The sequence below is a fragment of the Hippocampus bargibanti genome, linkage group LG10 (genome assembly GCF_051943395.1).
Source record: "Hippocampus bargibanti isolate YZ-2025 linkage group LG10, ASM5194339v1, whole genome shotgun sequence".
Taxonomy (NCBI): domain Eukaryota; kingdom Metazoa; phylum Chordata; class Actinopteri; order Syngnathiformes; family Syngnathidae; genus Hippocampus; species Hippocampus bargibanti.
In genome coordinates this window covers 21,390,364-21,402,588 of record NC_142743.1, presented here as the reverse complement: position 1 = coordinate 21,402,588, position 12,225 = coordinate 21,390,364, and the positions used below count along the sequence as shown (strand labels likewise).

The following is a 12,225-nucleotide window of genomic DNA, read 5'->3' as shown; positions in this document are numbered from 1 at the left end:
AGTACACAAACTTCACAGTGCACAGGTCGTGAGTTCAAATCCCGCTTCGGCCTCACTGTATGATCTCCCCAGGCCTGCGTGGGTTTTCTCCCTGTCCTCTGGTTTCCTCCCACATTCAAAAAAAAAAATGCATGGCAGGCTGACGGATCACTTCAAATTTTCCCTCGGTGTGAGTGTGAGAGCGAAAGGTTGTTTGTTTCAGTCCCCTGTAATTGGATGGCAACCAATTCAGGATGACCCGCGCGGTCAGGAAGATGAATGAATGTGTGAATGAGAGGAACCCGAGGAAAAGAGTGATACTAGATAGATAGATAAAGAAGGTGGAGGATTTTAAGTACTTGAGGTCAACCGTCAAGAGCAATGGAGAGTGTGAAAAAGAGGTGAAGCGTGACCAGGGAGGCTGGAACGGCTGGAAAAAAAATGTCAGCTGTGATATGTGATACAAGAGTTTCAGCTAGGATGAAAGGAAAGGTGAAAAAACGGTGGTGAGACCAGCCATGATGTTTGGACTGGAGACAGAGCCACTGAAGAAAAAGACAGGAAGCAAAGAGGGAGGTAGCAGAGATGAAGATTTTCTTTGGAAGTGACCAGGTTGGATAGGATCAGGAATGAGTATATCAGAGGGACAACTCATATTAGAGGCTTAGGAGGAAAAAGACAGAGAAGCCAGACTGAGATGGTTTGGACATGTCCAGAGGAGAGAGAGTGACTGACAGCAGCTCATGTATTTTGTTTTTCTACTTTCATTCCTTTTATCACTTTGCTGCTGTGAAATGTAAATGTCTCCACTGCGAGACTAATGAAGGCAAATCCAAATCCAATCCAATATATCGGAATAAGGATGCCGAGTATTGAACTGCCAATCAGGACACTGAAAGGAAGACCTAAGAGGAGGTTTGTGAATGTTGTCAAAGAGGACATAAAGGTAGCTAGTGTGAGAGAAGAAGATGATGCACACAACCGGGTTACATGGAGGACACTGATTCACTGTGGCGATCCCTGATGGGAAAAGCCGAAAGGAAAAAAGAAGGAAGATGAATGAATGAATGAACATACAGTATATCTGGTCATTCATTTTAACAAAGTTAAGGCACACATCAGCTTAATTTGCACATGAGCACATTAAGCAGTTTCAATGGAAAGGTGAGAATGATATCATGTTTCCAGTCTTTGTACATAAAATGAGGGAGAGGGAGGAATTACAGAGGAGTAAAATGTCTCAAAAGCCAACATTCACTCTAACCTTGGTACTACTATATCAATAATTCACACAACTAAACCTAATGAGTACAATCCAAACAAATCACGCCTGAATTACAGCTGCTTTTTAGCTGTAGCTTGACATGGATTGTCACTAAAGTGAGGGAATGAAGGGAGGCGATGCAATATTCATCTCTCTGAACACTTGAAACATACAAATGTATTTTAATGAGCAGAAAGGGATGGAGAGAATCAACAGAGACTGACTGAGTATTGCCATGCATGCATAAGAGAGGAGCGAGAGAGTGGAATACTAAAAAAAAACGTTTCACAATAGACAATAGAACCCAAAGCAGAAGAACAAACACAGACTAAAAGTCGGAAAGGGAGATTCTGTCCTTAATTTTGTAAAATAAGCAACCGATGGTTAAGTGTGAGTGATAAGTGAGCATTCACAACTGCACCCACAAATCCAGCAGCAAAAGGATTTTGTTTTTCTACTTTCATTCCTTTCATCACTTTGCTGCTGTGAAACATAAATGTCTCCACTGCAAGACGAATAGAGGCAAATCCAATCCAATCCAAAATCCATGGAACTACAATCCAAGTTTTCCATACATCACAATCACAGTCAGTGCCTTGTCTTGAAAATACATTTTAAAGCGGGGGCGGAAGCAGCTCAGCTTGGAAAGACTTTTAGCCGAAAAAAAGTAAATGGGGACTAGTGGAGGTGCAAGTCGACTTCCTAAATGTTATCTAAGTGACAAAGCATCACCAAACTTATTCCAAGTTCATTTTTGATTGGATTCAAATCCCCTGAAGGATGTAAGAAATAAACAAGCTGAATTAAAAACACATTTTGTAGAGGAACGTGAGCATTAACCACTGTTTAATGTATTGTTGATAGACAATGGTGAGTATAATAATAGGAATAATCGGGCTATTCCCTTTGGAAGAAAATACATTCATACATAAAACATGACTATCCGCAGAATATGGAAACATAAGTAGTTTGTGTAACATAATCTGACCAGCGTCTCCAAAAAAGTCTAAAGTACAGACTGAAAAATCAGCTGAAGCTATCTTTAAAAGGTGAAAGGGTGGTTCCTATTCCCTGAGGTCCCCAAAGCTTGAACAGAAAGAGAACATGATCGGCACAGTTCATTTATTGACAATTTGGTCAATTTTCTACTTTTCACTAATTGTAAAACAAATACAACCATCTGTCACGGTTTGCAAGGTGGTGATGGCGGGTGCGGATCCCAAAAAGCAGGCAGGAGGGAGCAGGAGGTTGTTTGACAAATTGTATTAAAATAAAGGTCAGCAGGAACAAAATGTAAAACATCAAAATCATCTGAACGTGAAAAATACAAAGTATCAAAAGAAGACCAAAAGTATAAAAGTCCGCCAAGGTTAAACAAACACATACACAATGCATGCAGCAAACAAGCAGCAAACAATGAACCGACACCGGATGGTCGTGCCGGGTGTCCTTTTAAGTGTCAGTGATTATAACGACCAGCACCTGCGAGGCTGTCGGCAGGGCTGACGTCGCTACCCGTTGGTCACCAATCTGATCGGGACGACCAGCACCTGTGCAGGTGCAGGCGGGGCCAACAGCGCCCCCCGTTGGTCGCCAACCAGATCATGACACTATCTACCAACCCCTTCAACTGCCAACAATTTATTCGAACAGTTTCACCGCATCTAATTACATTAGACATTTATTTTATGCATAGAATACTTTGTTTTTATCTTTTCACCACCAACCCCTTTCAATTTTCACTGCTGTAGATTGCAAATTTCCCCATTATGGGACTACTGAAGGCTTTCTGATTCTGATCTAATCTGAAATACAGGTAATGCATTATTTCAGGTTACTATTGAATTCATTTGCTAGATGTTTGACATTTTGGGAAATACACAACTTAACATTATTTACAGGCACGTACACTGAAAGGCAAATTATTTTATCATTAAGTTAATACCACCTTATAAATGAAATTTTGTTTGTACTTATAATTTCAAATAATTTTAGTTAACCATTGGTATGATAAAACACTGCATATTCATAAAAAGCATATTTCTTAATGTTTTTTTTTTCATGTCAATCCAGTCATATGACCATGAAGATGCAATTTCACTATATGTATCATTTTTTCTAAGGTTTTGCGAGTGCATTTTTAGCAATTTGTTATAAATTCATTTGCTCAATTTGTGTGCTGAAATGGCTTTCTTCGTGGGTGTATTTCATGCATAAACTTATTTTACGCGTTAACCTGCTTTAATCCCTTGAGGAAAAATAGAATGCTGTTATTATCCAAATCTAGTTTTCCTGCCAAATGAATCAGAAGGCAACAAGGTCCTCTTAATTACTTATAGTATAATCCCCGAGTGCTATTACTCACCTTTGTCTACTTGTATGCGCTTGTATGCACGTTATTTATTTTCATATTGTGTAATATGAATGTTTGTTATATTGTAGCGTTAATCCATATCACTTTTTTAAATAATTTTTACAATTATTTAATCTAGTTGAAAAATAACAAAGTGATCAAATTAATTATACAGAAATCATTAACTTTTTACTCGTGCAGGCAGCGTATGTAGAACATATTCCTTTGATATGCGAGACTGTAGCAAAACGTTACAACAAAGACTTCCTACCCATAATGGGTAAGGAAAGCATTCAATTAAGTACAGGTCACACACGAAACCAAGAGTCGATCGTGCTTGCTCTGCGCAAAAGATTTCTCAGCCAACTCAGCAGGTAAACTTGGCCTATGACCTGAAAATGAAAGCCTTACTCTGGAGTTTATTAGGGCTTTATTATACTGGTCCCTGGGAACCATATTTGGAACAGTACTCTGCAAACTCTGTCACTTTGTAAATATACAAGTCTCAAGATATCCATAAATCCACTTGCATCTGACTAGCTACCTTGGACATTCTGTCGTCTCTTTGCCCCTTGCTGACTTCGGACACCTCAATATATAGGAAGTGCTTACATTGGTTCTTTATTTGTGCAGCAGTCAGCTTTAAGACAGTAACACAAAAAGCCAGACATAATATCTAGCAAAGCCGAGGTGATGAACGAGCAAGTGTTGAAGGGCTGCAAATATTCTTCACCCTCCATGACTATATCCTCCATTTCCTGAGGGGTATACAACATGATTTAGAGAGGCAAGGGTCTAACACTGCTGCCCAAAGTTCCTTTTCAAAAAATTGTTTCATTTCTTTTCTACTGTCTGCTAGAATCTCAATGCCGAACTCTCACCTTCTCCCTTTGGACTCAATTTTATCATAAGCTATTACCCGTACCTACATAAATCTTTGATGACTCTTTGCAAAGGATCTCCTGTCAGTAGACATCAAAATTCCAAAATCAAAAACATCAGTGGCTATTTTCAGCTCTATCCGTTGTACAGCGCCACTCTGCCCCAAAGAGGACGGTATGTTCAAACAGCAACCAAGATGCTTTTATTTATTGTTTTTTTAATTGCTATAGTATAGTGTATAATTATTTTACATTGTTAATTGTTCATTTTATTATTGTCCTTTCAAGTTATATTTAAACTTCAGTTGAGCATTCAATGGTAAAAATAAAAATTGGGCTCACTTCAAAATTCATGGGTGCTAAAATCCAAAGACTTTTATGTTTTACCAACACACATTTTAACATGATATGACACAAAATAATACTCAAAATCCCATGTTAAACCAATGAGCCACAAGAAGTGTAAAAACAGAACAATAGAATAAGATGAAATAAAAATGGTCAGAAAATAAATCAGATTATCATCAAATTAGATATCGTGGTAAATTGACGTCATCCCAACATAATGAGAGTACATTTTCAAGAGTTTGATGCTATCAATCAATGTAATTTGAATTGTGACCAGTATGTTAGCATTGGCTGTATGCAAAATGCGGATGTGGTGCAAACGCTCCAAAAATATATACAGGTATATTTAAAAAATATCAAATAATTGTAAGCCATTTCTTTTTTGTGTGTGTGTGGTTTAAAAATCAAGGTAAATTGTTTAAAAGCTTGTTTTATACCTACATCACAATACAAATATGAATTGTAAACAGATTTGATAATTGCGTGAACAATAATTTGCTGTACCACACCCCAAATCAGGCCGGAAACCGGAAATGATTTTTATTTTGTCAACCAGGTGGAGCTGCCCATGAGATTAAAAGCAAGGTTCAAGACCAAATTCATCTTTGAAATGCTACGCAAACGCAGGGAAACAGACGCCGCATGACTGAACAACCAAGGCAATGCACACTTTTTCTCTTTCAGTTTTCATCCGTTTCAGAGTTAACGTTATATTCACTATTCTCAACAAGCTAAATGTTTGTGACAGCGGTAATATTCTTTCGTGCTTTACGTAATCTGAACAGCGTATCCATAAAAGCATCTTGCTGGGAATAGCCTTTAAGATTCAATAAATATTACAGCTGTACAGAAAGTCGCAAGACTACACACTGTAACACATGCGATTCAGCTAAAACTGAGATTATTAAAATAAGATGCACAAAATGAATTGTTTCTTGTCCAATTCAATTGCCATACATTATCGTTGTTACTTCCGGTTACACCTCGCTTGAGGCAATACGGCGTATTAAACCTGCATGATCTATCGAAAAAAAAGAATACATCGTAACATACCTCTTTTTTCTTTTGCCCTCCCCCAGATGGCAGACACGGCATCAAAAGGAAGAAAGCACATAGAACGGGGAGGTACGCAACGGATTTCATCCAAAGAGTCGCCATGACGGAAGGATGCTCTTTCAGCAAGGCACGTCTATGACAAGCAATTGGACACTGCTTTGACCAATTGACGCGAGGATTTACACTCGCAAAGTCTTCTGGGTATTGTAGTTTTATTTTATTATTTTCCATCTTTCCAACCATCCATATTCCGATCGGCTTTATCCTCACAATGGTCGCGGGGGGGGGGTGAGGGTGGAAGGGATGCAGGATGGAGCCTATACCAGCTGTCTTCATACATTAGGCGGGGACAGCCAGAACCAGTTGACTTCACCTCTCCCCTGCCTAAACTATTATTATTATTATTATTATTATTATTATTGTTATTATTGCTTTTGTGTTTTTTTTAATGTGAGGTTTAAGCAGCCTGTAAGATGCACAGATGAATGAATATTATTATAATTAACTGTTCTATATTCAATCCATAAAAATATTGGACTAATTTAATTTCCATGTGCAAGATGACCATCTCATCCAGTTTGGTTGTGATTTTATCTTTTTGTAGCCGACTTTTTGTAGCCTTGCTTCTGTGACAATTTAACACTGAAATTGTCAATTAGCTAGGTATCTTGCATGATGTAAAAGTAGTCGATGAGATTGCAAAGAAATAAATAGTCGAGAAATGTGAAGAAATGAATAATAAAATAACATTATCTCGTAAATTAGGATCAGTAACACTTTTTTAAATTAGATTTCATTTGAATTCTCTAATCAGAGTGTGTTGAACACATTTCTGAATGTACATTTTATTTAATGAAACCCCAACTGGTGATGGAATGATATACAATTAATTCTGAGGCTGTGTCCAAATTCACAGTCATGGTCCTCTGAAGAGCAACTTGTCGACTGGGCACTTCAGAGGCTTCTCCTCATGTAGATTTCATAAACCGTGGCAAATTTGAACAGGCTTAATATCTGTGTAAATCTTTATAGTCTTCCCACTGCTGAAAAGGCAACCACATGAAGGCACAGCTCCACCACACACAATTAGCCAAATTCATGCAGTCTTCGAGAACCACTCTTCCAAGTTGCACTTGTTTCCATGGAGTTTCCAAAGGGAGCATGTTTTGTAGCCTTTCTTTCTTTGCTGAATATCAGTACTTTCCAACACAATCTTTTTCAGTGCTTAAAAGATGGAGGACCCAAAGACAGCCCCATATTCTGTGTGCTGAGAAAATAATTGTGTTACCAGATACTTCTTCTTCTTCCACAATTTCCGCTGTGTAGATACTCCTTTTTCTTAGTATTACTGTAGTATGACGTGTCAACGAATTGTGCAATGAGGCCATGTGAAAGCCCCAGTTCTGGCTCCGGTTGGGGTTACAAACGTCTGAATTTTCATGTATACACACCAGGGTAAAATATTTTGTCACGTTGGACACCCTAATCAAAATAATTATGTCTCCACACACAGCCAATTCAACTGACTTTGAGGTATAATATGTGCAATAACCACTCATCTAAGGTGAATCCGACAGAGTACTTCAACATAAATTCTGAAGGCATTACAACTTCTTTGTTCAAATCAGGACAGCGTTTATTACTATCACAGAAATAATTCATTGGTTTTGTCCTTTGCCCCCAAAGCCTTGAATATACTTAGCAAGAAAAACAACCACAATCTGAAGTAACACATTGACATTGACATGGAATCCGGTAAAGTCTCACTGTGATGATAAATTATGCGGGGACGCTGCCAACACTGTTGCCCCATGTTAGATATTCTAAGTGAAATAAAGAGTAAGTTTCTAGGCAGCTTTAGTTTTCACTAAACAGTTTACAACATGCTGGATGTCCTAATCCATTGTTCCTTATTTTTTATAATTTTCCATATTTAATTTAATTTTCCATTAAGAGAAATAAGTTAATTGCTTAGAAGTCTTTGTTTTCGATGAAGAGTTTTGGCACTAAAATGATGATTCTGGAGCATTTGCATATGTGAGCAAGCACCTTAGGGGAACATGCCAAGTAAATGACAGACACAATTAAGGGACAGCAACTGTTTATTGTTCTTTTTAAATTCAAGATGAAGCCGAGGGACGGACGGAGCCTTGAGAAAGACGTGGGGTGAGTGATGTCATGGCGCTGGCAGAGCACCAGGTGACTGCATTTGAGGTCAGTTGCTCTCTTATGAAAACTATGACAAAGCCTTTAGAAAAATCTATCCCGAAAGACAGCATAATGTTTATTGAGAGTGAAAGCGGTTGAGCAAGCACAACATCAAAAAGGAGGTTGTGGGGGAGATTGGAGGTTGATGAGGTTGAAGAGGGACAGCGTGAAAGGCGAGTATCAAAAAATAGAAGTGAGGCAGAAAAACAAGAGATGGAATATAGAGAATGAGTGAGGTAGTCATGAATATGATGATCATCGTCTCTCACTGATTCCCTCAAAAAGACAATTCAGAATACATCGTGATGCGTGCTGTCTTCCAATGCAAGTTGTATAAAGGAAGAAATGCTGGATTTTTATTGATTTTTTAGTTCCTATATTGTGCTACAAAATAAGTGCTCCCCAATTAGTTCTCACTTCGGGCCAAAATATGTCAAGGGTGCCAAGTCCTGCAACCTTCTTTTCCTCATATTTGTTTGATTTGTTTTTTTTATCTTATAGGACAAGTTTAATATTTTGTATTTGGATTATATATAATTTGAAGGATGGGATGTAAAGTGCCCATCAACTCAGGAATGAGCCGCATGATCAAATCTAAAAAAATATATGCTGGCTATTTTTATTTCTTCAAACAGTGCATCTCTCTGAAAGCTCATCCGAAACCCACACGCCAAGTAGTGCAAGAAAATCAGAGGTAGAATGAGGCGGAAAGGGGAACTTTTTGGTGTTAACTTGAAATATCAACAAAAATTATTGTGACATATCATTTCAGCATTAATATTGCTGCTGTTAAAGTGCTAAAAAAATCTAAATATATTGTATTGTATTGTCCGGTAACAATTGCAATTCTTTTTGAAGAAATAAGTCAAAAGATTATTCCGGCGTTTACTTTTATGTCACAGTAAGATGCACAGCACATATCTATTATTGAGTTTGACTCATAGAAGTCGAGTGCAAATGGATACCTTGACATTAATTCTCTAAATAATGTCGCTAGTCCGTTACATGTGAACTGCTTGCAGTTCCTTAATATTATTTAAGTTATGAGACATCAATCTTTGCAGGGCAGACATTATTTACCGCAATTCACCCTTGTAGCATCGTAATTTTATTGATCATTTATAGACACGTATCAACTCTCAAGGGCGCCTGCCGCAGATTGCCGTATATTGGTTGTACTTATCAACAAGTTCCCAAGTGGTATGAGACATTTTTAAATGCAATGGAGGTTTATGGCTGTTTTGCAAAACCAATTTGTTACCCATTGTTTCATTAGACTGCTCAGGGAAACTAAAGCTGAGTTAAAAAATGGCTCACATTACTTTCAGTGTCTAGCAGGAAGCCGCACTTATTTTTAATTCCAAGGAATAAGTTTGTTTTCAAACCCTGCAAAACACAAACATGTCAAGTTAAGATCATTGACAAAGAAACTGCCAGGATAATTGATTCTTTTTCTGATACTGTAACACACTGGTGTCAAAGTCAAGGCCCGCGGGCCAAATCTGGTCCGCCACATCATTTTTTTGGCCCGCGGAAGCAAATCAAACGTGTGAAATTCCACGATGCTTGCTAAAATCCTAACGAAAATGTCATATTTTTGGATGTAAACCACAATAATAGTCATTATTCTTGACTTCAGATTTGAAAACTAGTTATTCATTAATTTGTTGTGCGCTCTATATGTAATATGTGGAGGCGATTAAACATTCTAATTGCTTCCCCAAATTCATAACGGCCCTCGAGAGGAAACCATAACTACAATGTGGCCCACAGCAAAAAAAAATGACGTTGACACCCCTGCTGTAACCCAAACATAGACACAAACTAAATACTGGATGCTCGGAATAAAAATACACCTTGCACAGCGATAGCCTGTGTCAGCCTCTCCTCTGTCAGCCAACTCTGCCGCCTCGTCTCCTCAGCACCACAGCTGAGTCCCCCCAACCCCTCCTCGCCTCCGTACCGGCTCCCCCTTTCCTCACTGACTTCCTCGCTCTGACTCGCTCACATTCTGCTCTCTTCTTCTTTCGGGGAGAGCTGCTATCTCCGGCGGTTTGCCGCATGCTCGCTAAAAACTCATCTGCTTTCCGGACTCTTCAACACGGCTGCACGGACACATGCCACACGGATGTAACGGTATTCACCGGACTGCAAAGCAGCGGGTCACCGGAAATCCAGGCTTCATTCTTGCACGTTGGGATTTCTTACTCCGATGTAACTGAAACCAAGAGGGGGGATAGGTGCGCGTCCTCTGCACGCGAAGATTGAACCACTTGACTCTGATGACGGAGTCAAGATTTTAGCAACACGTCCGTACAGAAAATGCAACTCCTCTGAGGCTCCATTGTTGCAATCTAATAATGGCTCTCCGGGAGGTTTTGTAGCAGTTTGGCATCCCGAAAAGCATCCGAACTTTTTCCCCAATTTCTATTTTTAAGACTATTTACGATTTCCTTGTTTGGGTCCGAACACTGGACTTCTATGCCGTTTCCCGAGTAGGCACAGCCCAATTCACCCCCCCTCATGGAACGCTCATCATCTTTGGATATCGAAGCGCTCAAGGTAAGCTCAGCCGGCTGGTATGCTTTCACCCCGGGGACTGAGCGCTTGAATGCTTGGTAAATATATACAGTATATGGATGGCCAGTGCGATGGCAACACTTTCTTTTACACTTCTGTCTTTAGATCCAGTTTTTTTTACTTGACCTGCAAGTGGGACATGTACATATTCATAAATATACACACACACGCATAAGTGAGTGTATATGACGAGTATATATATATATATATATATATATATAAACACTCATGCTCTGGTTTGGGCATAAATGGATTGCAGGCGTGGTATGTCAATTCAGTGCGTGGGGCGAATTTCAATAATGCTAGGCTTGCACAGAGCTGCTGTGTGCGTCGGTGCGATGCTTGAATAACGGGCCGGAAACGTCGGACAGGGCTGATTCTCACAGGGTTTGTGCAATAATTTAAGGGAAGTGAAGAGGGGGGGGCGGTTCTTTCCCATTTCTGGTTTGGTCTCTTTTCCCGCGCTCCAGTGTAGTGATACTTCATACCACCAGTTCCTGATCATTATCAAGTGCAGTGCATAACACCCATTTGAAAGATATCACTCGTTGGTGGAGTATGTATCATAGTGTTTGTATACTATATACAGTATTTCTTATTCACTGTTTGAACAGTACAGAGGACATATGGGGATAACATTGGCCACACCTACAGAGTATACAGTCTACTACGATCTAATCCAAAAACTGTATCAAAACGTATCAAAAATAATAATTGTCAGAGGGTGGGCGTCCATTAATTTTCATCGTATTTGGTTGCATTGATGTTTAACTGTACCATATTATATTGAGAGCCTTTCCCAAACTTCATTTGCCTCGGTGGGAAAAACAAAAACTTCCAAGTTTTCTCCAGTGAAGTTCCACATCGACATATGTCTCTGACGTTTGCCTGTTTCCCAATGTTTGTGTGGGTTTCCTCCGTATACTTGGTCCGCATCACTCTTTCGAGAAAAAAAAATGCACTGAACGCAAGTTGAAGACTTTATATTACCCACGGTGTGAATGTAAATATGATTTTCATATGTGCCCCTCAATTGGCGAATTATTTCAACCCAGATTTAAAATCAGCTGGGATCGACTCCGGTCTGATCCCGGCAACCCTGATGAGGGCATGCATGATTAAAAAAAAACTTGGAAAAGGCTTGGATTTAATAGACAGCTCTTGTGTTAGATGTCATTCAATTTTTGATGTATAAGTAAAGTGACAAGACTTTAGTGTTTGTATTATACAGCGTATATTTTTTAGTATGTGTGAATATTATTCCACGCTAAAGTCATTTTCTAACTGAATAAACACCCAAATTGCCTAATTGTCTTGATAATATTCTTTGTCATGCATGCATTTACTCATAGGACCAATGAAATTGGAGTAACATCATACAAAGAATTTCTAGCATTTTCCAACTACAGCAAATATTGTACCGCATATTAACACATGTGTTTGGGACTTTGGTCTGATTTTACAATGACACATTCAATGTGCGACTGCAACAAAGATGGTAATTGTGGGAGGAAATGTTCATTTGCTTTATACAGCTTGCTGTTACTTACAATTAA

At 38.9% G+C, this 12,225-nt stretch overlaps 2 protein-coding genes across 3 annotated transcripts in view; one reads left to right on the top strand and one right to left on the bottom strand.

Moving 5' to 3' along the window:
* The window catches only part of tusc3 (tumor suppressor candidate 3), a 28,539-nt gene extending 22,501 nt beyond the window's left edge, over positions 1-6,038 (bottom strand). Inside the window, exon 1 of the mRNA XM_089006546.1 lies at positions 5,879-6,038. Within this exon, the coding sequence (XP_088862672.1) occupies positions 5,879-5,983 (105 nt within the window). The 5' untranslated portion in view covers positions 5,984-6,038. The remainder of the gene's footprint in view (positions 1-5,878) is intronic.
* The window catches only part of sgcz (sarcoglycan zeta), a 160,489-nt gene continuing 154,205 nt past the window's right edge, over positions 5,942-12,225 (top strand). Inside the window, exons 1-2 of one of the 2 annotated variants that reach the window (XM_089006548.1) lie at positions 5,942-6,082; positions 8,007-8,095. In XM_089006548.1, the coding sequence (XP_088862674.1) occupies positions 8,060-8,095 (36 nt within the window). In that variant the 5' untranslated portion in view covers positions 5,942-6,082; positions 8,007-8,059. Of the gene's footprint in view, positions 6,083-8,006; positions 8,096-10,121; positions 10,652-12,225 lie in introns of those variants that run through there. The other variant, XM_089006547.1, reaches the window with a different exon arrangement.